At 38.5% G+C, this 27,998-nt stretch overlaps 2 protein-coding genes across 4 annotated transcripts in view; both read left to right on the top strand.

Annotated features, from left to right (window-relative positions):
* Positions 1 to 20: 20 nt before the first annotated feature.
* Positions 21 to 20,233, top strand: LOC127438730 (heme-binding protein 1-like). 3 transcript variants are annotated; one of them, XM_051694551.1, is made up of 7 exons: positions 51 to 89; positions 2,858 to 3,005; positions 13,437 to 13,640; positions 13,773 to 13,858; positions 14,002 to 14,143; positions 15,560 to 15,743; positions 16,647 to 20,233. In XM_051694551.1, exons 3-7 carry the CDS (start codon positions 13,481 to 13,483, stop codon positions 16,819 to 16,821), a joined length of 747 nt encoding a protein of 248 aa, XP_051550511.1. In that variant the 5' UTR covers positions 51 to 89; positions 2,858 to 3,005; positions 13,437 to 13,480; the 3' UTR covers positions 16,822 to 20,233. The 3 variants fall into 3 exon arrangements, with proteins under 3 accessions (XP_051550512.1, XP_051550511.1, XP_051550514.1); XM_051694554.1 differs by having other exon boundaries at positions 74 to 89; positions 2,873 to 3,005; XM_051694552.1 differs by lacking the exon at positions 2,858 to 3,005 and having other exon boundaries at positions 21 to 89.
* Positions 20,234 to 23,457: 3,224 nt separating this feature from the next.
* LOC127438673 (inactive tyrosine-protein kinase 7-like) overlaps positions 23,458 to 27,998 on the top strand; it is a 70,863-nt gene continuing 66,322 nt past the window's right edge. Inside the window, exon 1 of the mRNA XM_051694413.1 lies at positions 23,458 to 23,738. Within this exon, the coding sequence (XP_051550373.1) occupies positions 23,663 to 23,738 (76 nt within the window). The 5' untranslated portion in view covers positions 23,458 to 23,662. The remainder of the gene's footprint in view (positions 23,739 to 27,998) is intronic.

Here is a 27,998-nt window from a genome sequence, read left to right as displayed (position 1 = left end):
GGAGCAGCACATGACCGATCCCTCCTTCGAGCATGCGCAGTGTGACTCTCTCAAATCCCAATCGAATCTGCTTCTGTTGTGTCTGCGAGGTAAGTAGGTCATCATTTATATTCATCAAACTTTGGATTTATTCATGTTGTTTTATCGCACGAATGGTCGGTTTGATATATTGTAAGCGTGCGAAGGCTGTAAGTGATTTAATTTGCGCTGAATGCAAAATATTTACTTTAATTGTTTCCACTTACCGCTACACGTAAACTAAAGTGTATTTAATAATTGCATGTGGTTGTATTGATGGGGTCGCGTGCAAGCCCCAGTCTCTCTCTCTGTGTGTGTGTGTGTGTGTGTGTTTGTTTGTTTGTTTGTTGCTTACGCCTCGCCCAGATTTGACTTCTGTAGTTCTGATGTATTCTTTACATTCGTGCTTTTTGTCCTTGTTAGTACATGCAATGGCTGTTCGTATTGAATCTTTGTTCAATAGCAGAATTATGTCAATGATTTCATGTGGGCCTGCTTACAATTTCTCATATGCTTCCTGGTTCTGGATAGTTTAAGGTTTGTAAAACATTGCGTGCATGCTAATGCGTTAATGTACTTCTTACTGGCCGAGTGAACCAGATCTCATATCTTCAGGGAGGTGAACTTGCACACTGTGTGTATATACTCACAGTCAATGCAACACAAACCTAGTTGGCACCGATGAAACTGTCTCAGTGTTTCCTACGGGATTTTGTTCTGTCTCGCGGCACCGAATTTGGCATATAACTTGCAAAACATTAACAACGCTTAATTTTCCACCAACATATTAGGGTTTTATTTTTATAAAAACACCATGTATTAAAACAAAACTCTGAACTGATGTTGTCGTGAATAACCAGTCAGTAATAGAACTGATTTAGTTTCACTAATCTCACGAACAGTGTTGCCAACTAGTTTCAATAGAAAGTAGCTAAAGCCTGCTCGAAAAGTTGCTAAATGTCGCTAGATGACGTCATACGCTAATTAGCATATTCGACGTCATCGCGTCTCATTTGAATTTTGCATAGTGTCTGCAAACATGTGTTTGCTTCTCTGTGCTTACCGTACATACTGTAATATCCTATTAATTCCCTATATCTACCAATCACTCAGAGAGAAAGTTAGAAGCGACAGAAACTTATCTTTTCTCTCACACAGCGCTCAGCCATAACAAACCACTATGTGCATATTTACAAAAAACAAACAATACAGATTCGTGATTAGTCCTTAACAACGCTGTTTGCACATGCGCAGCTCATTCACGTCTATGTTAGCTGCCGTGCGGTCAACTGATTGTGCTGCTCCGCTTTCTCACCTCTCTCTCTCTGTCAGTCTCACTGAACAGAGTAGACGTGTAGAGATGTGCGCCTCCGAGTCCTGCCGGGAAAGCGAGACCACGCGCTCGCGGGGCAGTACTGGCGACTTCTACAGAAGGTAGCTAAGGTTTGTCCAAAAAGTCGCTAGATTTGTCGCTAGGCGCTTTTTTGAAAAAAGTAAATAAAAAAAAAAAAAAGTTTTAAAAAAACCTTAAAAGTCTCTAAAATCTAGCGAGTTGGCAACACTGCTCACGAATTCTATCTTTAATGTATGTTGCTTTAAAAAGTCGCACAAGAAGAGGTAATCCCACACGCGATCTCTCTCAGTTTCTCTCTTTCTATCGCTCACACACACACACACAACACACACACGTGTTGGTGCAGCTATCCTTATGAGGACTCGCCATAGACAATGATTTTTATACTGTACGAACTTTAGATTCAATACCCTAACCTTACCCCTAAGCCTAACCCTCACCAAAAAAACTTTTTTTTTTTTTTACAATGTTTTTACATTAAAAAAAAAAAAAATGTATTTTATTTTTATTTTTTTTTTTTTTTTAAGCGATTTGCATTATGGGGACACTAGAAATGTTCTCAAACCACATTTATAGTAGGGCTGTGCGATATGGACAAAAAAAATATTATCACGATTTTCTGACAGATATTGCGATTTCGATTTTAAGCGTGATTTTGGCAAAATATCTCCTTGCACATTTTACATTCATAAATACATTTCGGTGTCACATTATGTCTCTAGAACAGACATAAGGCAAAATAAATAAGAATATGGGTAATCGGGCCTGGGTAGCTCAGCGAGTATTGATGCTGACTACCACACCTGGAGTCGCAAGTTCGAATCCAGGGTGTGCTGAGTGACTCCAGTCAGGTCTCCTAAGCAACCAAATTGGCCCGGTTGCTAGGGAAGATAGAGTCACATGGGGTAACCTCCTCGTGGTTGCTATAATGTGGTTCGCTCTCGGTGGGGTGCGTGGTGAGTTGTGCGTGGATGCTGCGGAGAATAGCGTGAAGCCTCCACACATGCTACATCTCCGCGGTAACACGCTCAACAAGCCACGTGATAAGATGCACGGATTGATGGTCTCAGACACGGAGGCAACTGAGATTCGTCCCCCGCCACCCGGATTGAGGCGAGTCACAACGCCACCACGAGGACTTAGAGCACATTGGGAATTGGGCATTCCAAATTGGGGAGAAAATCAACAAAAAAACCCTAAAAAATATGGGTAATCAACCACCAAAACAAAAAAATAACCCAGACTGAACAATCTCTCAAACTAGAAAACTAGAACAGAAACTAGATCAATGACATAAACTAGCTGCTTTACTGGTTTAACGCTTTTTTGCTAAGAAAATCAGCATTTGTACCATTTCTGGCTTCAAGCATGAACGCTGACATGTCACCACATTTCCTCCTGTGCTAAACACCCTCTCTGATGGTGAGCTTGTAGCAGGAATACACAGATACATTTGTGCAAGCCTGCTCAATTTATCTGATGCAGTTTCGACCAATGCAGAGGATCTTCCTCACTGTCAATGGAGGGAGTAAGCAGGTAGCTGTTCACCTTCAAGTTGCAGAGATGCTGGCATGGCTGAGACAGTCTTGAAGAAGCTTCCCAAAGACTTCTTTGCTTTTTTTTGCTGATGAAGGTAGATCTGTGTCTATATTCTCCCTGCCTGTAGTGCCCTCAGAATTCATTGCATCCTATGAGAACAGATAATAGAAAAGACATATTACACTGTTTATCTAGTATTAAGGCATGAATCTCCCACTCAATTTATCAGACATCACCCTGGCCTTGATGTTTGGAAGTTTATCAACAGCAATGTAGCTTGTCTTGAATCTTGGATCCAGGAATGATGCCATATCCAGCAGTTCTTGGGTATCTTCATCATCATAGTTTTTATTGATATAGTCAAGAATTTTGGATTTTATTGTCTTGGTCAGGTCAGAATCCTCATCCTCCATAGCCAGTATCTTTGTGTTGAGTAGATGAAGAACTGGTTTCAGATTTGACACACTGACATAGTCCTCGCTGGACAGGGCATATGTGAACTCCTGAAGTGGACTCGGTGCTTTACTCACAGATTCAAGGATGTCTGTGTCCTGCCATTGTGGCACCAGGTGTCTTGTTTTATGGTCAGCTGAGAGGACCTGAGACAGTGCCCTCTGTTGCTCCAAAACCCTTCCTATCATCCGTTGCCTTGAGCACCACCTTGTTGGGAAGTTATTCCTGGGCTTCAGTTAATGCCACCTTTTTCTTCCAACTATGAGAAAAATGCCCCACCAACCTTTTGCACAAGCTGTGGCTCGGGAAATGTGAGGTTCATCCTTAACTGTGTTTTCTAATAAATAAGACATTGTACATTTAAAAGTGTCATGGGTCTTCAAACCTTTAAACAAGATAAAACTGTAAAGTTTTGAAATTAATGTTTATATTTAGAAGTCACCCTTTTTCTGTTTCTTATTAATAATAATATGATTATTAAGGGCAATTTTTACAGGGCTTTCTAGAATACTCTATTCTGATTGGTCAATAGCATTACCTAGTGGTCTATTTCTTAACTACTGCACATCTGGCGTCATCTATCCTAATTCAGTCACTATTGTCCACTATATCAATGTCCATTTTTTAGATTAATTCAATTACAGGTAGCTTTGTAATAAGCAGGATAATATACAGTCACCGCAAAAGAAATCATTCGCCGTGAGAAAAGACTGTTTACACTATTTGGGTTCATTTTGCAATATTTTTAAGGAAACTGGAATTAAATGATCAAAATGGAATAAATTAATTATTGCTACAATATTCACTTACAAATACCTAATGTACCTTTAAATGAAGATAAGAAAGAAAAAAACTTACCAATTGCAAGATGCAGTTTGTGTCCAAAGCATTGTAATCTTGTCCATTTGTTCAAAGTGACAGCCTTCACTGTGTTTGATCCATTATCTGTGGTGATTGACATTTGCTGCTCCTCACAAAGTCCCCAGAAAGCCAAAGCATCTCTCAAACACTGAGACAGATTTTCTCCAGTGTGGTCTTCGGGAAAGTATGCCGTTTGCAAGCATCGACTTTTCATTTCAAAATCATCACCGATAAAGTGCACCGTTAAACTTATATAAGGCTCTGATCTGCTTGACCACATATCTGGAGAGGTTGCATAGTATTTCACTTGTTTTAGCTCATATTCAACACCGACCTTGCATTTCGTGAAAAATAACTTTGCGATGGCAGTTGATATCTCTTATCAAGTACCTGTATAATTTTTTGGAAGCTGGCTTTACTGACGATGTATGTGGGCACGATATCTTTGCATAAATGAAATGTTACTGCGTCGGTTATTTCTTTATGCCTTTTTGAGCTTCTCACATATGGTGTGCAGATAGCAAATGCCTGTGTTGTTGATTTTTGTTCACATGGTCCGGAATGAGTTTGGGATGTGCTTTTGATCATGTCGAGGGACTTTGTGGCCATGCATTGCTCATATAGTTCTTTTTGCCGCTGTCTCAGTTGTTGGAACAGATTTGTGGTGTTACTCTGTTTTGTCGCAACAATAGTTTGACAGGTCTTGCACATTACCTGGGTCTGTAACACATCTTCTCTCCTGTATCCAAAATATTGCCAAACCATGGATGTCGATTTGTTTTCCAGCACCAAGTCATTATTCTGTCCTGAATTCATCTTCCCTGTTTCTGTGCTTTCCTGCATAGCCCGCTCTGTTCTGTTCTCACGCCAGATCTTTTAGGCATGCTGCATTCTGATTGGTGAAAATCTTTTGCACACTGAGGGGGGAGGGGGGGTAGAATCGCGCTTTCTGCGGTTTAGAAATCGCCCATGCTCACATCGTGATTTTATTGCAATGTCGATTAATCGCACAGCCCTAATTTATAGCATAATACCCTTGTAATTACCAGTTTATCTAAAAAAAATGTCCTCGTAAACAACTCAAACACACACGCACTACCTTGTTACTCCAGTAAGTTTTTAAAATCAGCTTTGTTTTTTTTAAAAAAAAAAAATGCTTTTATTACTAGCAATGAAGGCTTGGGCTGTGTCAGAGCAAGGCGCTGAATCCGTGGCTGAAGAAAGTAGTTCCACACATAAGAGCGTTTTAGGGACGAAAACCAGAAAATGTCTTGAGATAAAACCCTGAACGAGTGGTATAAGCAGAATAAGTGACTCCGTCCCTTTGAATTATTGAAAAATAATGCACACCTGAAATATAACGGCATTTTCTATTCTATTATATTCTAATCTATTTTATTGTATTATGCAATATTAATATATTACAGGAACATATTTCTGTAAATTCTTCACTTTCACATGTTATGTTAAAGCTCTCTCTTATTTCGCATGAAGGAAACAATTTGAGATTCTATGTGTATTTGAAAATATATTTCGTTGTATCATCTCCACAGGAATAAAATAAGTGGCCGTCGTCTCCTGCATGTCATTAATACTGCATGTATGGGGGACCTTAGCAAGTATTGATGCTGACTACCACTCCTGGAGTCATGAGTCCGAATCCAGGGCATGTGGAGTGACTCCAGCCAGGTCTCCTAAGCAACCAAATTGGCCCGGTTCCTAGGGAGGGTAGAGTTACATGGGGTAACCTCCTCGTGGTCGCTATAATGTGTGGTTCTCACTCTTGGTGGGGTGCGTGGTGAGTTGTGTGTGGATGCCGCAGAGAATAGCGTGAAGCCTCCACACGCGTTACATCTCCGCGGTAACGCGCTCAACAAGCCACGTGATAAGATGCGTGGATTGATGGTCTCAAACGCAGAGGCAACTGAGATTCGTCCTCCGCCATCTGGATTGGGGCGAGTCACTACGCCACCAGGAGGACTTAGAGCGCATTGGGCATTCCAAAATTGAGGAGAAAAAAAGGGGAGAGAAAAAAAAATACTGCTTGTCTGAATGAACCCAAAACATTTGCCATCACGTGAATGTTAAATTAAAGTAAAATGGAGCACTTTGCGTTCACTATCAAAATCCTCACTTGTATTTCTGCGGGAGATTGCGGCGAACCAAGGGCGTAGATTTGGCTTGAGTATTGGGGGGTTGCAACGTGAAGCATCTACATGTTTCCATTGATCATGGTATAAATATTGGGGGGGTTGTACTTGCTTGTTTTATTATTGGGGAGGGGGTTACCTCCCCCCATCCCCCTGGAAACTACGCCCCTGCTGCAAACCTCTGCAATCGGCATGCTCCTGAGGTGGTCTGTGTACAATTCGTTTATAGGAACTTTTAGTGGGGTCTGAGATTATTGTGGTTGTTCATATATACACGTTATGTCGCTCTGAGACCGTTTGGAGTGCTCACATGAACTAGGTGTGAAAACACCCTAAAAGAACTGCATCAGTCGAGCAATTCATTTGTGAATCACTTAGCACGTTGCATTGAATGTTTGTGCTTCAATTAGCGAGGAAATGTATGGAAGCTGAATCCTGACACTTAATAAAAAAATAAGAGGTATTTCTGACTTTTTATCTCACAATAATGTGCAACTGCGTGATAAAACTCGGAATTGTGACTTCATTTCTCGCAATTTTGACTTTATGACTCACAATTGCGTGATTAAAAACTCACAATTGCGACTATTTCTCTCAATATAAAGTCGCAATTATGAGTTTTTGTCACGCAATGGCGAGTTTATATCACAAAATTGCGACTGTTTTTGCATTTGCAGTGGCATTTCTCGTCATCGTGTTGCGTTCTCTCAATGCGACAATCTTACAAATATATCATTAGAACAATGAAGATAAAGAGTATATAACCATACTATACGGGCAAAAAACGTTTCAATTAAAAGAGTCAACGTTTGTTGTAGCAACAGAATAAAGCCAGAGAACGGATGTGCTTTCATTGTCTGTCGTACATAAGGGACCGTCTTAAAATTCCACCCACTGCACTAACATTTTGGAAAAATATGACATGAAGCAAGTCAGTCTGTCCACTAGCAGCCGACTACAACCTTCAGAGTCTTGAAATGTATTTTCACAGTTTTATTAATATATAATTTAAATGTAATTAGCATAAGTCAGTTGATTGAATGCTTGGACATGGCCAATATTTTAGTGCAGTGGGTGAAATTTTCAGATGGTCCCTTACACACGACAGGCAATGAAAGTGCATCCGAGAGTTTGCTGGCCTTAAGCTGCGTTCACACTGCCAGCGACTCTGTGGCTTGGTGTCGCTAGACTTTGTGATCTGTGTCGCTAGTGGGCGTTCCTACTGTTTGTCGTTGTAACGTTATTGGAGGACTGCACGTCTGGCAATAACATTTAAAAATTTGATCACGGATGAGACCTAATACTGGTTAAATTAAGATATCATTACAGTTTGACAAGGAATCAGTTCTCTTGTCTCTAAAATTGTACATTCTGCAGTGTAGTGTTTTATCAAATGTGCAGCAGTGTTCAGTGTATTAAATCATTAATAAGACAATCAATCTATCATGAATGAATGAATCAAACTCACTTGGAATGCAGACCGTTTCTGACACGCTTTTCCACGCATCATTGTTTTATTATATCTATGCATGTGGTTACAGACAAATTATATAGAACAGTAAAAATCCCTCACGATGCTGAAACTTCTCTGTCTTGCATGCACTCGTCCCCAGTCTGCCAGGAGACAGATGACGTGAGCTCTGCTGTCTTCGCTCTCACTGGCAGTCGCTCGTGAATGTCGCTCGTCATTTGCATAGTTTACATTTTCTCAACTTGTCGCTCTCCAAGGTGATCTCTGTCGCCAACGGCCGCGGCAGCTCGTGTCGCCGTAAGTCACTGTGCTCTCATTGAAAATGAATAGGATCATGTTGCTGTCTCGCGTGATGTCGCTGGCAGTGTGAACGCAGCTTTATTGTGTAGCTACAAAAAAGTTGACTGTTTTAATTCAGATGTTTTATGCCCGTATATTATGGTTATATACTCTTTAACTTAACTGTGCTAATGATATACATTCAGAGAACATGGCACAATGACGAGAAATGCCACAAATGTAAAAGTAAAGTCGCAATTTCGTGCTAAAAACTCGCAACTGCGTGACAAAAACTCACAACTGCGATTTTATTTTGCAAATTCTAAAGTCGAAATTGAAAGAAATAGTTTTGACTTTATAACTGGCAATTGCGTGATAAAAAACTTGCAAGAAATTGCAAGAAATAAAGTTTTTATCATGCAGTTGCCTGTTTATATCATGCAATTGTGACTATATATCTTGCAATTGCGAGTTTATTTCTTGAAATTGTGACTTTATACAGTGCATTCAGAAAGTATTCAGACCCCTTCATTTTTTTTCCACATTTTGGTATATTGCAGCCTCATGCTAAAATGCTTTATTATTTTTTTCACATCAATCTACACTCCATACCCCACAATGACAAAGAAAAAAACAGACTTACAAATGTATTAAAAAGAAGAAAAACTGAAAAATCACATTGACCTTTGCTATGACACTTGAAATTTAGCTCAGGGTCATCCCATTCCCTTTTATTGGAGTCCACCTGTGGCAAATTCATTTGATTGGACATGATTTGGAAAGGAATACACCTGTCTATATAAGGTCTTACAGCTGAAAATGCATATCAGAGCAAGCCATGAGGTCAAAGGAACTGCCTGCAGAGCTCAGAGACAGGATTGTGTGGAGGCACAGATGTGGAGAAGGCTACAAAAAATATAGGCTGCATTGAAGGTTCCCAAGAGCACAGTGGCCTCAAATTCTTCAAGTTTGGAACAACCAGGACTCTTCCTAGAGCTGGCCACCAGGCCAAACTGAGCAATCAGGGGAGAAGGGCCTTGGTAAGAGAGGTGACTAAGAACCCGATGGTCACTCTGGTTGAGCTCCAGAGATCATGTGTGGAGATGGGAGAAACTTGCAGAAGGACAACCATCACTTCAAAACTCCACTGATCTGGGCTTTATGGCAGAGTGGCCAGACGGAAGCCTCTCCTCCGTGCAAGATACATGCCTGCTTGGAGTTAGCAAAAAAGCACCTAAAGGACTCTGTCTGTGAGAAACAAGATTCTCTGGTCTGATGAAATGAAGATTGAACTGTTTGGCCTCAAATCCAATCGTCGCTCATCACCTGCGCAATACCATTCCAGCGGTGAAGCATGGTGGTGGTAGCATCATGCTGTGGGGGTGTTTTTCAGCGGCAGGGACTGAAGGACTGGTCAGGGTTGAAGGAAAGCTGAATGCAGCAAAATACAGAGAGACCCTTAATGAAAACCTGGTCCAGAGCACTCAGGACCTCAGACTGGGCCGAAGGTTCACTTTCCAACAGGACAATGACCCTAAGCACACAGCCAAGACAATGCAAGAGTGGTTAGGGACAAATCTGTGTGTGTTCCTAAGTGGCCCAGCCAGAGCCCAGACTTGAACCCAATCGAACATCTCTGGAGAGACCTGAAAATGGCTGTCCACCAATGGTCCCCATCTAACCTGACAGAGCTTGAGAGGATCTGCAGAGAAGAATGGCAGAAAATCCCCAAATCCAGGTGTGCAAAGCTTGTCGCATCATACCCAAACAGACTTGAGGCTGCAGTCACTGCCAAAGGTGCTTCAACTAAGTACTGAGTTAAGGGCCTGAATACTTATGTCAATGTGATATTTCAGTTTTCCTTTTTAATAAATTTGCAAAGTTATCAAAAATCTGGTTTTTGCTTTGTCATTATGGGGTATGGAGTGTAGATTGATGTGGAAAATATAAAATTATTTAAAATCATTTTAGCATGAGGCTGCAACATAAAAAAAAATGAAGGGGTCTGAATACATTCTGATTGCACTGAATCTCACAATTGTGAGAAGTCAGAATTACCTCTTATTTTTTTATTACATGGTGGGATCTGGATTTTATAGAAATGCAATATAAAGTAGTTTAATATTTGTTGTACATGTATAAATAAAGAAAATATAATGTAATATTTGCTATATATATTTACATATATATAATATTATTATATTGGTGTAAACGGTTGGTTGTTGCCCTGGCACTAGACGTATTTTTATTTTTTAGTAAGGAAACTGACCAGTTTTTGCTTATTTGGATTGTTCTGACCATGAGTTATAGGCCGAAATATACTTCACACAAGTGCGCAAACGCAGATGCGAGCGCTTGGCCAACGCGTGGTCCCGTTGAACATACATTACGTGCACTCTTGCGTTGCTCTGACAATACAAACCTCAGACCACAAGAGGGCAATAGTTTTTTTTTTTAGGCATGACCATGAAACCGGTGCTGCGTCCGAAACCAGGAAAACGCTGCCTTCGGAGGCTGTATACAGAGGCAGGATGAAAATAAGGTGCTTTTCAAACTGTTCGGAGACCAGTTTCCTTAAGAGTTCCATTCATTCAAAACAGCTGTCAGTTAAGCCATTAACTTATTAGGCAGCAAGTTAGCTGCCTGTGTTTTCGGATGCAGCCCGGATGTGGTAGATCAGTCAATAGTTGAGGAATGGGGAGAAACACGGAGAAAAACAAGTTCGTTTGAATGGACTGGGGACAAAAAGTCGGATATATTTTTCGAAAATTTCAACTCAAATTGCTGCCCAAGTCCAGCATGACAGGTGTTGATTGAAAGAAGAAAATCCGCACTAGCACCCCTTGCGCCAACGTTGAGAATGCAGCGTGTACTTGCGTTGTGTTATGAATTGAGCGCTGACACATTTCACAACACAACGATGCGTGAAATCGAGCTTGCGTAGCAAGGTGCGTCAGTTCACGTACTTGCGTAGAGTATGCTTGGGCCTTATTGGCTCAGGATGGTTGGTTCTTTTTTTGTTTGTTTTTTCTTTTGAACTTAGTCTTTTTGTACACTGATGTATTAGGTGTTATGCCATTTACCAACAGGGGCTAACTGTCCCTAATATGATAACTAATATGATTTCTATTTTATTATTATTGTACATGTACAGTTGAAGTCAGACATTTACATACACTTAGGTTGAATTCATTAAATCTCATTTTTTAACCACTCCACAGATTTCATATTAGCAAACTATAGATTTGGCAAGTCTTTTAGAACATCTACTTTGTGCAGAGTAATTTTTCCAACAATTGTTTACAGACAGATTGTTTCACTTTTAAGTGACTATGTCACAATTCCAGTGGGTCAGAAGTTTACATACACTAAGTTAACTGTGCCTTTAAGCAGCTTGGAAAATTCCAGAAAATGCTATCAAGCCTTTAGACAATTATCCAATTAGCTTCTGATAGGAGGTGTACTGAATTGGAGGTGTACTTGTGGATGTATTTTAAGGCTCAGTGCCTCTTTGCTTGACATCATGTGAAAATCAAAAGAAATCAGCCAAGACCTCAGAAAAAAAAATTGTAGACCTCCACAAGTCTGGTTCATCCTTGGGAGCAATTTCCAAACGCTTGAAGGTACTACGTTCATCTGTACAAACAATAGTATACAAGTATAAACACCATGGGACCACGCAGCCATCATACCACTCAGGAAGGAGACGCATTCTGTCTCCTAGAGATGAACGTAGTTTGGTGCGAAAAGTGCAAATCAATCCCAGTACAACAGCAAAGGACCCTGTGAAGATACTGGAGGAAACAGGTAGACAAGTATCTATATCCACAGTAAATGAGTCCTATATCGACATAACCTGAAAGGCTACTCAGCAAGGAAGAAGTCACTGCTCCAAAATCACCATAAAAAAGCCAGACTACAGTTTGCAAGTGGACATGGGGACAAAGATCTTGTCCCTTTTTGGAGAAATGTTCTCTGGTCTGATGAAACAAAAATTGAACTGTTTGGCTATTATGACCATCGTTATGTTTTGAGGAAAAAAGGTGAGGCTTGCAAGCCGAAGAACACCATCCCAACCGTGAAGCATGGGAGTGGCAGCATCATGTTGGGGGGTGGGGGGGGGTGCTTTGCTGAAGGAGGGACTAGTGCACTTCACAAAATAGATGGCATCATAAGGAAGGAAAATTATGTGGATATATTGAAGCAACATCTCAAGACTTCAGCCAGGAAGTTAAAGCTCGGTTTCAAATGGGTCTTCCAAATGGACAATAACATACCTCCAAAGTTGTGGCAAAATGGCTTAAGGATAACAAAGTCAAGGTATTGGAGTGGCCATCACAAAGCCCTGACCTCAATCCGATAGAAAATTTGTGGGCAGAACTGAAAAAGCGTGTGCGAGCAAGGAGGCCAACAAACCTGTCTCAGTTACACCAGTTATGTCTGGAGGAATGGGCCAAAATTCCAGCAACTTATTGTGAGAAGCTTGTGGAAAAGTACCCAAAATGTTTGACTCAAGTTAAACAGTTTAAAGGCAATGCTACCAAATACTAACAAAGAAGTGTATGTAAACTTCTGACCCACTGGGAATGTGATGAAAGTAATAAAAGCTGAAATAAATCATTTTCTCTACTATTATTCTGACATTTTTACATTCTTAAAATAAAGCAGTGATCCTATCTGACCTAAGACAGGGAATGTTTTCTACGATTAAATGTCAGGAATTGTGAAAGTTTAAATGTATTTGGCTAAGGTGTATGTACATTTCTGACTTCAACTGTACATATAAGGATTCTATTGTGCTCTGTGCAGCCGTCTTTGAGTGCAAGAGTGCGTCATCTGTGGAAGACTGTGCTGCTGTTGTTGGGTTGACACCATGGCAAAAGGTGCCTGAAATTGTTTCTGGCAGGCTACTCAACCTTACAGGCTCCATATGGTTAGGATTAGGGATGGGGGCGGGGTTAGGGCACCTTTGTTTAATGGGTTGCCTGTACAGCTGGAGTTGCACTGACTGCCCCCTACTGCCACATATTTGTGACAACATCAATGTAGTAAATCATGCTTGAATTGCTCCAATGGTAGGAACGTTCATTATTATGGAATTTACTTACGGGTCAGGGGCATAATTAATTGCATTTATTTTTTTCTCTTTTCTTTTTTTTCATATAATTAATTGCACCAAATGAATGAGTCTAATCACCAGCCCTACCACTAATGTATTAAGATTTAATGGGGACATGAATGTACTGCATAGTAGGAATGATAAGTTTATGATGTATGGTTTAATTTTAAAATCTGACTTGTTGACTTTTAGAGATTCCTGATTGACGGCTGCTGGTCACGGTGACATCTGGCACAATGGCTCTCATCTCTATTGAGGATCTTGACGGCTTGAGCGATGAGCAGGTGGATGATGACATCACTGACAGCTCTGAGCCAATGGATGACGAGCAGCAGGACAGGATGTATGCCCATTGGCAGGCGGTCGGAAGGACACATCATGTGTCTGTTCCAAGAGGTATACCTGTAAATGCATAATCCATGTTCAATGCACAATTCACATCACTACTAAAATAAATGCACGGACAATGCCCGTAAACAGCCAGTTTCAGATCAGTAGTGAATTGATTTTTGTTGTTGTACATCGTAGAGATGAGAGGACCAATTCAAGAGATGACGAGAAGGAACACCGAACGAGAGCAAGTGCCCTCCGTCACCGTCTCCATACATGAGAAGGTACAATTAGTCCATGCCTGCTTAAAGTTGGACACTGGGTCCAAAATGTGAATTATCTCAATTCGATCTCAATTGTGGTCCCTGAATGTTCAAATTACAACCAGCTTACATTTGAGTTTGAGAATGATTGTGTGTTTGTGTAGCTCGGTGAGGTGTTGTACGAGGAGCGAATGTATCCTCCAGGAAAATGGGCATGTGTCAGTAAAGGCGAGGTGCTGTATGAGCAGAGCATCTCCAATAGCTTCATGAAACTCATGCGCTTCATCTGCAAAGAGAATTCAACAGGTAAACGCACATACACACCTACAGCTCGCTTACAAGACATTGCAAACCTGTTTTAACAAATTCTAGATGTTGTAATTTAATAATCAAGTTGTTTGACATTTTGTCTTGGTTTGGACTAGGCTGGAGTGCTTTAGTTTCAGGATTTTGCTTTTGTTACAAATGTATTTAATTCACAGGTTGAGTTTAAGATGTGTTTTCACTCACATTAGGCTGCACAATCAATCATTTAAAGGGTGATTCTCATGAAACCTATCAAGAAAATGTCTTGGTCATATTTAACCCCAAATCAATGCCAAAAAAGATGAAATTATAGTTTGCATAAAGAAAATGAATCCTACATTTCGGATATTTTGCATTGTGAGATTATTTTCGGGACCACCAGTTCTCAATACTGTAACGCGTTCCAGACATTTACATGTACATTATGAAAATACATTTTACAAATTAGATTTTATTTGTTTTTCATCATTTTGGTCACATTTTAACTTTGAAAAAAACAATGAATTCCATTAATAAATCAGATATTATATTGTATATATCATATGTTGTTACATGCTTATTGTGTAATGCATACATTATACTATTTATAAGTATTTACATTAATTTGTTGAACACATGCTAAAAACCGATACTGTCTCTTTAAGAAAACTGGAATATTCCAGGTTCAATGCAAGTTAAGCTCAATCGATAGCATTTGTGAGATAATGTTGATTACCACTAACATCAATTTTGACTGGTTCATCCTTCAAAAAAAGCAAAAATGGAGGTTACAGTGAGGCACTTACAATGAAACTGAATGGGGCCAATTTTTGGAGGGTTTAAACACAAATGTGAATCTTATAAATTTATAAAAGCACTTTCATTAATTCTTCTGTTAAAACTCATGTATTATTTGAGCTGTAAAGTTGTTTAAATTGTAATTTTTACAGTCAATTTATAGTTTTACAGGTTGTTGACATTACATGGTCATGGTAACGAAGTTGTAAAATTGGCTATAACTTTACACTGAAAAGGTTAAGTGATTTTATCACACTAAAATCATGTTTACATGCATATCCTTTGTCATGTGGCTATACTTTTGAAACAGTCAGTATTTAAATGTTCAAAAATTGGCCCCGTTCACTTCCATTGTAGTGACACTGTCACCTTGATTTTTGTTTTTTGATTTTTAAAGAAAATGAGGGATGAGTCGAAATACATTTTTGTGGTTATCAATATTATGCCACAAATGCTGTTGATTGAGCTTAACTTTCCATGAACATGAGCTGTTTCATTGTCATTTTTTTTTTTTTTTTGCCTCTAAGCAACACCAATATTAGATGTGAAATGTATATCACATCACAGTTCAAATAGAAATATTTGTAAATATAATTACAATATGATTGTTTTGTCCTTTTTCTGGCTCCGTTTCTGCAGGACGGTACTTGGGCATGTCTGTGCCCGTTGTGAATGAGATTAAGATCTCGGAGGATGGCAGTAAATTTATGAAGGATGTGGTGACAGCGTATTATCTGCCTGCTGAGTTCCAAGCCAATCCACCAGAACCCACCGATCCAGATATCACTATCATCCACCGGGACACCATCAGAGTCATTGCCAGGTATACAAGTACCCCACCTGTCAAGACTTCTGATAGTAGCTGATTTCGTATAATTATTCAAAATGTGAATTTATTTCAATTAATTGAATAAGATTATAAATGTAGTTGGTGATTTAATACAAATGTTAAAATGATAGCACTGCGAAAAGAACAGGGCGAGAGGGGGTAGCTCAGAGAGTATTGAGGCTGACTACCACACCTGGAGTCGCGAGTTCTAATCCAGGGTGTGCTGAGAAACTCCAGCCAGGTCTCCTAAGCAACCAAATTGGCCCGGTTGCTAGGGTGGGTAGAGTCACATGGGGTAACCTCCTCGTGGTCGCTATAATGTGGTTCTCGCTCTCGGTGGGGTGCGTGGATGCCACAGAGAAAAGCGTGAAGCCTCCACACACGCTACATCTCCGCGGTAATGCGCTCAACAAGCCATGTGATGAGATGCGCGGATTGATGGTCTCAGACGCTGAGGCAACTGAGATTCGTCCTCCGCCACCCAGATTGAGGCGAGTCACTACACCACCACGAGGACTTAGAGCACATTGGGAATTGGGCATTCCAAATTGGGGAGAAAAGGGGAGAAAAATCAACAAAAAAAAAAAAAGAACAAGGCGAAAAGAAAGTGTTCAAGAACTGATAATCTGCCGTTGAATTTGTTATTTGTGCGAAAGTGATTAAGTCATTGTTTTTGTATTACCTCTAGTGTTAGTTTTACCGGGAAACGTGCAACGAGGTTGATAAATTACCCCTGAAAATTAATTCCAGGGGGCATATGTGGCCCCTAAATAAAATATTTCTCTGCCTTTAACCTCACGATGCTCAATAATTTTTAATTCGCTGGTCCTGTAATTTATAGACCTATTCACTTTCTAAATGTTGGTTATAATTAACCTTTGCTTTGTTTCTTTCTAGGGTTTTTTATGGAACCACAACAGAGGAGACCATCTCTCACCAGATCAGCATCCTTTGGGAGCTTCTTGGGAACTCTGAGGATGTTCACCACGACCGCTACATGGTGGCCGTTTATGAGAATCCTGGCGTGCCCCAACGGCGAAATGAGATCTGGTTCATTCGTCGCGGCCCATAAGAACGTTTCAGAACATGCCTGTTTATGAGTTGCTGAATGCCTCCAAATGAAGGGGAGGGGCCAGTTACAATCAAACCCCGCTTTATCCTTTTTATCGTTGTGTGTTCTGTTATGCAAAGCTTTTGTTTTGATCAATGAATAGAGAAACTTCATTTCGAAATAGACTATATATACAGATTATACCATTTAAATACACACTGTATATAGCCTGCTGTTGATTTCAAGGTGAACACATGGATTGACAGGTTTTCATAAGAAATATTAGTGGAGTAACTTCAGTCTGGAATTGTTTTTAGCAAGGATAGTAAAAAAGAAATATTTGCGCTTGTGGGGGTGATGCTTCCTATGTTTTATTCTTGATTTAAATGGGTTCTACACTACTTGAATTGACTGTTATTTTCTTTCTTTTTTTAGATAATACCATTTCTAGGTTTTCCATTTTCTTCTAATATGGCATTGTCCAATTACTCCATGTAATATTTGCACGACTGAACTGTAAAAATCCCTCAATGTCTGTTATAGCATGATATTTGCAGTATATGTTGATGAAAATGGCTCGAATTTAAGTCTGAAAACAGGAATTCATGCTATTTCAACAAAATCACATTTTCTTTATCAGATTTTTTTTTTTTTATGTTAAAATATCTAAACGAATTTAAAACAAGAAACATTTGCTCGAGAAACAAAATTGTTTTGTTTTCAGAGATGATCTGTTTGAATTACCTCAATTTTTCTTTTGCAATTGGAAAATAGTTTTTATTTATGGGGGAAATGCACGCAAGGCTCTCACTCTCCAGTAATATAAAATAGTTGGGCCATAAAATAATTGTTTATGGCCCAATTATTTTATTAGGCCATAAACATGAAAAAGCCAATGTGTATTGACAGACTAACTGCTTCTGTCAAGCTATTTAGATTTACACCTAAAACAAGAAAAATCTATTTGCAAATGGGGTAAATTAACTTGATTCTAGACATTCTCTGAAAACAAGGATTTAATATCTTTTGCAGTTTTGTTTTGTGTAAATTTATTTTACACATTGTTTAAAAAGTCAGAAATACCGATTATTTTTTTGCATTGTTTGTTTTACAGTTGGGTAACATGGAAAAATGTCTCCATATTTGATATACATTTTAAAGTTTGTCATTTAAATTGTGATTTGGAAGACTTGTGAGATATATTTTTTGCTGCATTTAACAGGCCACCAAACCATTTGTAACTCATACTGTATAGATTTTTGTAGTTTCTCTTAAGTCAGAAACAAATATGTTTTTATCATATGGACCAGTTAAATTATTATTTGTTAGATTTTGGTAGCGTATTAAAGTTTAAAGCAGTGAGGACAATAGTTACACAGCATGGTTTCTTACGGGTATGCTGTTGATGTTGTTGCATTTACAAATTTAACTGTATTTAGACATTTTCAAATGATTGGGACCACTTGATTATATCTGATATTATCTGAGAGATGAAAAAGCCCTTGGTCCTGGCTTCAGTTGATCGGGATAAACTTCTCTTTGCATCGATATTGTATCTGATTGAATTACTACAGTATTGGTCTATTGGACGCAACTGCATTAACTTTTATCAATGTTTTTTGTTGTTGTGTTTTATCCAATATTGTCTGAAAAGATTTTGAAACATCTGAGGTAAGTATTTTTTTTTAAACAGCATAACTATTGAAAGTACTGATTTAACATACTTTTACATGTTTCCTTTGTGTTTTGTCAAATTAGAAGCTTGGATTGTAATTTTGTGGATTCATTTGCACAAGTACATTTATCATTTTAAACATACTCCCGCTTTCTAAAATAACAGTACTGCTGTTAATAAAAAAAATTATAAACTTTATTTTTAGAGCACTCTGCATTGTAGTAGATTAGCTTGCTTTACAGAAATAAAAATAAAGGTTAAAGCTGAAGTATGTAATTTGCAAAATATTGCAGAATGTATTGCAAAAAATTTTTTCAAACAGGTTTCCTGAATACTCCCTTACTTGCAGTTGTCTCTGCATATTATGCTGGGATAGGGGAAAATGTCTCAAAAATTTTTTTTCATTATTTCATAATGTACCAACTTTGGGGGTTCACTGTATAATTACAGCATGCAAGCTAAGACAGAATCTCTTATGGAAGCAAAATTGACATTGTAACAAAATGAACCAAAATCATATCAGAATTGAATCAAATCCAAATGCATTTTTTTCTGCCAGCCAAAATACTGCCAAAAGAAGCTAAAGCATCAAGCAACTCACTCTGCACTTCACTTACAGTATACTCTGTTTTTGAACTAATGGTGAACTTCTGAATTTAAGCAGTGCTGGGTATTGATTACAAATTACATTACTAAAATTGCAATCAGTATTGTAATCTCTTGGATTACATTTTAGGTTATATAATCTGATTATTTTTGGATTACCTTAACAAGCTCTGACCTTTATTTGATACCACATACATTTGAGTTGGATAATCTATACCATTTGGACATAATGCTGCTTAAATGCATTTAAGAACACTTAATGAATCAAAATATAATTGATATGCTTTTTGTGTTCTACTCGCTATTTGTCTGTCACTGATTGAAATAATAAGAGGCACTTAAGGGGTCATGAAACACAAAAAGCCATTTTAATTGATATATAGAGGGTTTTCTTTATGTTTGATTTTTTTTTTTTTTTTTCGGACTTTAAGAATCAATAATTAGTGATGGTCATTGGATATAATGTAGACATAGTATTTCATCATCAGAGTTTAGCAGCTTGCATTATTATTCATCCTGAGAAGGCATGGTCTAATGTATATCAATTGTAGGCTGATCAAGAGTGAAAAATTTAATAGGAGAATTATGGGGAATTTACTGCTGTTTCCTGATAAATATGTAATCATGTAATCCATAAAAAAGTAATCTGATCTAATAAGTATTTGATTTTTGTAATCTGATAAGTAATCTATGTAAATTACATAATTAGATTAATCTGATTTTAAGTGAACAAATAATTTTCATTCACTTTCATCATTTAGGTGGTGAACACATGTTTTTAACAAATAATTTGAGTCAATGATTGAATGACTCATTACGTAAAAGACGCTCATTGATCACCACTTACTGGCATAAATTAAAGATGCAATCTTCTGAAATGGTCACTGAACAAATCAGTGATTGAAATCAAAATGTACAATGAATCAAAATCCCCACCACTATTTGAAAGACATGGAGAAGCGGAGTGATACAAATAGTGAGGTGTCCCAGTGCTCTTCCAACCAGATTCTAGGACCAGAACTAACTATTGTATAGTACGTAGATCATCAATAAAGAGATTAAAGATTTTACATTAATTTACACACTTTAGTTTTTTTCTCCCTTTGTTTTCATTTTTATCAATGTATTAAAATAATGCTGTATTACTGTTTTCAAATGTGTGAAGTCTGGTTTTTCACTGTTGTGATTTCAAAGTTGTGATTCTGAAGTTTTGTTTCCAAAGTTGTTTCCAAAGGTGCAATTTCAATTTCAAAGGACCTAGTTTGATTCCTTGCTCCTAAGTTGCAATTTAGAAAGTTACAATTCCAAAATTGTGTTTTTAAAATTGTGATTATATACTTGTGATTTCAAAGTTGCATTTTCAAAATTATGATTCTGATTCCAAAGTTAAGATTCCGAAGTGGTGATTCCAAAGTTGCATTTTCAAAGGTGTGATTCAAAAATTGTGATTCCAAATGTGTCATTTCAAAATTAGGATTCTAATTCGATTCCTAAGTTGTTTCCAAAGGTGCAATTCCAGAATTGTGATTCTGATTCCAGAGGTGTGATTCCAGAGTTGTGATTCCAAATGTGTCATTCCAAAGTTAGGATACTAATTCCAAAATTGAGATTCCTAAGTTTTTTCCAAAGGTGCAGTTCCAGAATTGTGATTCTGATTCCAGAGGTGTCATTCCAAAATTAGGATAATAATTCCAAAGTTGTGATTCCTAAGTTGTTTCCAAAGATGCAATTCCAAAATTGTGATTCCAAAGTTGATTCCAAGTGTGTCATTCCAAAATTAGGATTCTAATTCCAAAGTTGCGATTCCTAAGTTTTTTCCAAAGGTGCAGTTCCAGAATTGTGATTCTGATTCCAGAGGTGTCATTCCAAAATTAGGATAATAATTCCAAAGTTGTGATTCCTAAGTTGTTTCCAAAGATGCAATTCCAAAATTGTGATTCCAAAGTTGATTCCAAGTGTGTCATTCCAAAATTAGGATACTAATTCCAAAATTGAGATTCCTAAGTTTTTTCCAAAGGTGCAGTTCCAGAATTGTGATTCCAGAGTTGTGATTCCAAATGTGTCATTCCAAAGTTAGGATACTAATTCCAAAATTGAGATTCCTAAGTTTTTTCCAAAGGTGCAGTTCCAGAATTGTGATTCTGATTCCAGAGGTGTCATTCCAAAATTAGGATAATAATTCCAAAGTTGTGATTCCTAAGTTGTTTCCAAAGATGCAATTCCAAAATTGTGATTCCAAAGTTGATTCCAAGTGTGTCATTCCAAAATTAGGATACTAATTCCAAAATTGAGATTCCTAAGTTTTTTCCAAAGGTGCAGTTCCAGAATTGTGATTCTGATTCCAGAGATGCGATTCCAAAGTTGTGATTCCAAATGTGTCATTCCAAAATTAGGATAATAATTCCAGAGTTGCGATTCCTAAGTTGTGTCCAAAGGTGCAATTCCAGAATTGTGATTCCAAAGTTGATTCCAAGTGTGTCATTCCAAAATTAGGATACTAATTCCAAAGTTGCGATTCCTAAGTTGTTTCCAAAGATGCGATTCCAAAATTGTGATTCTGATTCCAGAGGTGTGATTCCAAAGTTGTGATTCCAAATGTGTCATTCCAAAATTAGGATACTAATTCCAAAGTTGTGATTCCAAAATTGTGATTCTGACTGCAGAGGGGCTATTCCAAAGTTGTGATTCCAAATGTGTCATTCCAAAATTAGGATACTAATTCCAAAGTTGCGATTCCTAAGTTGTTTCCAAAGGTGCAATTCCAGAATTGTGATTCTGATTCCAGAGGTGTGATTCCAAATGTGTCATTCCAAAATTAGGATACTAATTCCAAAGTTGTGATTCCAAAATTGTGATTCTGATTCCAGAGGTGCGATTCCAAAGTTGTGATTCCAAATGTGTCATTCCAAAATTAGGATACTAATTCCAAAGTTGTGATTCCTAAGTTGTTTCCAAAGATGCAATTCCAAAATTGTGATTCTTATCGCAGAGGGGCTATTCCAAAGTTGTGATTCCAAATGTGTCATTCCAAACTTAGGATACTAATTCCAAAGTTGTGATTCCAAAATTGTGATTCTGATTCCAGAGGTGCGATTCCAAAGTTGTGATTCCAAATGTGTCATTCCAAAATTAGGATACTAATTCCAAAGTTGCGATTCCTAAGTTGTTTCCAAAGATGCGATTCCAAAATTGTGATTCTGATTGCAGAGGGGCTATTCCAAAGTTGTGATTCCAAATGTGTCATTCCAAAATTAGGATACTAATTCCAAAGTTGCGATTCCTAAGTTGTTTCCAAAGGTTCAATTCCAGAATTGTGATTCTGATTCCAGAGGTGCGATTCCAAAGTTGATTCCAAATGTGTCATTCCAAAATTAGGATACTAATTCCAAAGTTGTGATTCCAAAATTGTGATTCTGATTCCAGAGGGGCGATTCCAAAGTTGTGATTTTAGTTGAGTCAGAGATCATTTAGCAGATATGGGCCACTTCTGTTTAAATGAATGGAAGAAATTGGAACGCCCAACCAAGAAGCTCTAGTGCCGGTCAACGGATGTAGAAAGCAAGTCCTGCCTTACAAATAAAAGAGTCAAACACATTTTAGAGACAGACATCGCCTGTCAATCAACTCACTAACGCGCATGCGCATTAGCTATACACGCCGGGAAAATTGCGTGTTTTAGTGTAAGGTGAGATAAAGAAACACAATTTATGATTTCAATATTATCAAATTGTATTGCTGATTTGAAATATGTTCTTTGATTGTAATCTTGACCAACCGTTTTTGAGATTTCGGTCTTTCCCCATTCAAGTAGATAGGAGCTGCACTGGCATGACTGGAAATAACCTCCCGAGAGCGTTCCAAAGATGCCCGACAGTGGACTGACTTGCTAGAAGGTCTTTGGTTGAGTTGAAAGATGTGATTCTAAAATTGAGATTTCAAAGTTGCAATTCAAAAGTTGTTACTTCAAAGTGTATTTATAATAGCATTACTATCATTGAAAGGAGCTGTTTTTTTATTTACTTTTGTAAGTGCGGCTCAGTACCATCTACTGCAGCCAGACTGTTGGAAAAGTCGAAAAGTCTGGCCATGGCCAATAGAGGGCTGTCGTAGAGTATAATAAATCATGATATTAGAGATCAGTTGCTAATTTTGAACAATTGTGTTTACCTATGCAGCTATTTAAAGCGCTAAAAAGGGATAGAAATGAAAACGAGTTAGAGACTTTGATTTAAACTGAGTGAAACCACGTTCATCAAAGCGACTCAACTCACCTTTTCCCCCCAGTAGAGCCCACCCATCCATCCACTCCCACTGGAGGGAGAAACTCGACTCCTGCTCCCTCATACAAACCCCCAGCTCAGGGCATACAGCACAGAGGCAGCGGGGCTCTTTGTCTCTATTTCGAGGAGTTTTCTGATGAATTCAGTATGGAGAACTTGACACATCCACAGCCAAACGAATGAGAAATCCTGAAGATAATTGGATTTTAAGGCGTACACAACAAACCTTAATTTCAGTCTTTGCACATAGTTGAACTTTCCAGCCTTTAATTTTACAACCATCGAGTTTTCTTCATCAAACATGGCTTTATGGACCAGAAAACACGAATGCGAACTTATAAACACCGTTTTCCTAGTGTGTACTCTCATGTGTGAAGGTAAGAAGAATGGATTCATCCCTCCATGAGTGCTGCTTTAAGTGCCATATTTGATTCAATGCAACACATGAAATATGTTTGTAGTTTTAGCACGGATCGGAAATTTGATATTCGCATTGTTGTCCGTGTTTTCCAAACGCATTAAGCGTTTATACGTGGATGTGCACGCGACTATCAAAGCTCCTTTACGACTAGTATCTCGAGACTTGCATGAGCTTCACCGAAGCTTTCCGTTTCAAAGCATACATTCATCAAAATAAAAGATCTTTAGTTATTATTAAGTTGAGCGAACCCTCAAGCACCTTGAAGAAACCTTTTCTGATAAAGAATCGTTTTTGGCTGTACACGGTTCTTGACTTGGCTGCATGAATCTATTCGTTTTTGTTTTTTCAATAAATGTTCTTGAGAATAAAAATTATTTGAGGAACTTTTAGAGGTTCTCCAATGGTATCAGGCTAGAAAACCCCTCATTGTTTTAGGTGGCAGCTTTATTTTTCCGTTTTGAAAGTGAATCTTCAACATTGTTACAACCAAACTCCTGAAGACTCGTGTTTGTCGGTGAATGAATGATTAATTCAACACACTGACTCAAACTGAAGTACAGTAAACGCTGTGGAGGCCTTTGAAATTGACATGATAGTTTGTAAAAGGAACACAAGATCAAAGAAATAGGCTGTATGCAAATATATAAATTATGTATAAACTTGTTGTGAACATGAGTGAACTTCATGAAGAACTGAGGTAAAACATGACCTGAATATCAATTACATGAAGCCAAACTCCTTGAATATTAATTGGACTTTGCTTGAGTCCAAGTTTATTCATGAAACACACAATAATACAGCATGTTACAGTCATTTCTGGCAATGAAATGTTAATTCTGCAAGCTCCAGAGAAAGAAAATGAAGATAAACGCAGAGAGCTAGCTAAGGAATAGCTTAAATGTGTATAAAAGGTTCATGTGTGAGAAGCCCTCAGTCCTCAATTGAAGTGTTTTTACTTGATTTAAGCATACATGTTCCTCTATGGCAGTGGTTCTCAACCTTTTTTTGATAAACGCCCCCCTACTTCATTCCCTTACCCCAGCTGAAAGCGGAGACTTTTGTTACCAAAAGAAAAAAACATAAAACACAAAACTCAATATTTGTGGGGGCCTGGGTAGCTCAGCAATTAAAGACGCTGACTACCACACCTGGAGTGGCGAGTTGGAATCCAGGGCGTCCTGAGTGACTCCAGTCAGGCTTCCTAAGCAACCAATTGGCCCGGTTGCTAGGGTGGGTAGAGTCACGTTGGGTTAACCTTCTCGTGGTCGCTATAATGTGGTTCTCGCTCTCGGTGGGGCACATGGTGAGTTGTGCGTGGATGCCACGGAGAATAGCATGAAGCCACCACACGCACTAGGTCTCCACAGTAACGCGCTCAACAAGCCATGTGATAAGATTGACTGTCTCAGACGGGGGGCAACTGAGATTCGTCCTCCACCACCCAGATTGAGGCGAGCCACTGCGCCACCACGAGCACTTGGAGCGAATTGGGAATTAGGCATGCCAGATTGGGGAGAAAACGGGAGAACCCCTGCTCTATGGCCTTCTCTGGGTGTCCCGAACAATCACGTCTATGTGACCTGTAATGAAACACGCATGTATGAAAGTTGTGGTTTATTTGCAGGGAGTGTTGAGGAGGTATTGTTGAATGTTAGACCTGAAGTTTCTCTGTTGTGGTCCATAAAGTTAGACATCTTATAAGAAAAATTCCCAACTGGATGTGTTAGGATTGCATTTGAGATAACAGTGGTCATTGTTTGAGTGAGCGACGGCCTCAGGGTCCATTGAAGATACTGCGGCATTTGCATGAAGACTTCAAAGATAAAAGGCTGTCATACAGAAACATTTCACAGGTACTTGAGGGCCCTGCTTGATGTCGAGGACGTAGGGGAGCTATCTCCTGTCTTTATTATGCTAATCACGGACACTGGGGAAGACATATCCCCCACAATGCAACGCTGAGGTGTGACTTGGTGGTCATCTCATGACTATTTGTATATTAGGGTATGGTTTACATGTATTTTACCTTGTGCTTTGTTTTAGTATATTTGATTTGATGTTTGGCAGTTTATTTGCATTAAGCAGTGGATTTTGAATTTGCATTTATTTCATGGAGAAGGAGGGTTTTAAATGTGATTGTCAAGAAAATAGCTCCACAATCCAAATAACCTTAATGGTCCCAAACATAGGCTTCATTTTCTTTATGCAAAATATAATTTCTCTGTTTAGTTTTTTGGGTGAAATATGACCCAGACAATGTTCAGGACTGCTTTTATGAGATTGATCCATTTAGTATAGGCCTATCAGCCACCACTATATGTGACCCATCCACTAGATGTCTACTGATATATTGGTTTAACCGATTAATCGGTGCCGATAATTGCTTTTCGGAATTGTCGGTTATCTGCAAAAATCCACGGCGATAGTTGCTGATAGTTTTGATTTTATTTTATATCCAGTAAAGCCATTTTAAAAACTATCGGCTGATTAATCAGTAATTGGTCTTTTCACCAGTGTAGTTATCGGTATCGGCAAAATCCGGTATTGGTCGACCTCTACCATCCACGGTGAACTGTTGTTGTTTTTTCCCCCTAATGGTTCTAGTTATCATGTTAAAGCTTGTCATCCAGATACTTCAAGTGCACTGAGGTCATAAATAATATTTAAGAGGTCTGGTCGTCATGAATGCCCTTTTCTCAGTCATGGCATAGCCACCTGTTGTTGCGGGTTATATTTTAAAATCTTTCATTTGAGAGAGAGAGAGAGAGAGAAGGTCAGCTCCACTGGAGACGTGTTGATGGACAGTACAGCTGCTTACACATGTGGCCACATGTGACACAGAACAATCACAGAACGGTGTCTCAAAGCATGTCTTGAATTTAAAATCCTCCCTGTTGTTGAGATCACATATGGTTTTCCAGGAAGTTTACAGAGTTAGAGCCCTTTGTAATGTCACTCATTGACCCTTTGTTTGCAAGTGATGTGAATCTCATTAAAACATTCATTTCAGCCCAAAAGAAATATGAAATGCTGCCTCGATCACCTTGAATAAACTCAGTGAAGGCCGTGTCAAAGCATGTCTCAACAGGCTTTGAGGCTGATTAAACTTCTCCATGTTTGGCACACGGCCACATGAAAATGGGGGGGGGGGGGGATGGCAGCTGACAGCAGCTTGTTTGATCTCTTCCTTAATTAACTCCTGTAACGACAGCCGCTGTGATGTCTTACCGTCACATTTTCTGCTGCATTCTGCCACTCTGAATGGTGGTGATGAAATGCAGTGGACTTGGCATAAAAGTGGAGGCGCGTTTATGTTGGAGTCCTTTCCAGAAATGTGAGCTTGGCTGGTTTTATGATAATGCTCTGCTCATATGGTCATTAGCTTGCAGTTAAAATGCAAGACTTTATCAGAGTTCATTTAGACATGAAAGATCTAAAAGGAACATGTTTAAGATCTGAATGAATCCATCCAAAATAGTGGAACTCAAAGTTAATGGAGTGTTCTGGGTTCAGCACAAGTTCAATACAAGCTGTAACGATAGCATAAATTCAGGGCGATAGCAGAAAATAATTTTGACTCCTCTCTCAGTTTAAAAAATAAATACATTTGTGGTTACCGGAATTGACTTATAATGGAAAAAAAAAACAAAAAAAAACAGGGCAACACGATGAACAATAAAATAGTGTTTATACAAGACTTTATAACAGTGTGAAAATAACATTATAATACTGTTAACTATGATGTGATTAAATTGCTTACTGACCTTTTCTGTGTACAGTTATATCCTGTCATGACTATGTAAAACCAGTAAACCTGGTAAAGGATACAAAAGATGGACTTTGTCAGTTTCAGCGACAAATAACTAAGTAATAAGTTCGTCCGCCTAGAAAAGTAGTCCAACCACAAAATTGAAAATTTAGGCATTTTTGTAGCTCAAAAGTGAACATTTTATATGGAGGAATGGGGGTGGACGATATAATAATATATATATATTTGTGATATTCTTTTAATTTTTGGTCGATAATGATATACACTATATTGCCAAAAGTATTCGCTCACCCATCCAAATAATTGAATTCAGGTGTTCCAATCACTTCCATGGCCACAGGTGTATAAAATTAAGCACCTAGGCATGCAGACTGCTTCTACAAACATTTGTGAAAGAATGGGCCGCTCTCAGGAGCTCAGTGAATTCCAGCGTGGTACTGTGATAGG

Source organism: Myxocyprinus asiaticus, chromosome 50 (genome assembly GCF_019703515.2).
Source record: "Myxocyprinus asiaticus isolate MX2 ecotype Aquarium Trade chromosome 50, UBuf_Myxa_2, whole genome shotgun sequence".
In the NCBI taxonomy this organism is placed as follows: Eukaryota; Metazoa; Chordata; class Actinopteri; order Cypriniformes; family Catostomidae; genus Myxocyprinus; species Myxocyprinus asiaticus.
The sequence above is the reverse complement of the archived record's forward strand: the minus strand, read 5'-3'. Positions and strand labels throughout refer to the sequence as shown.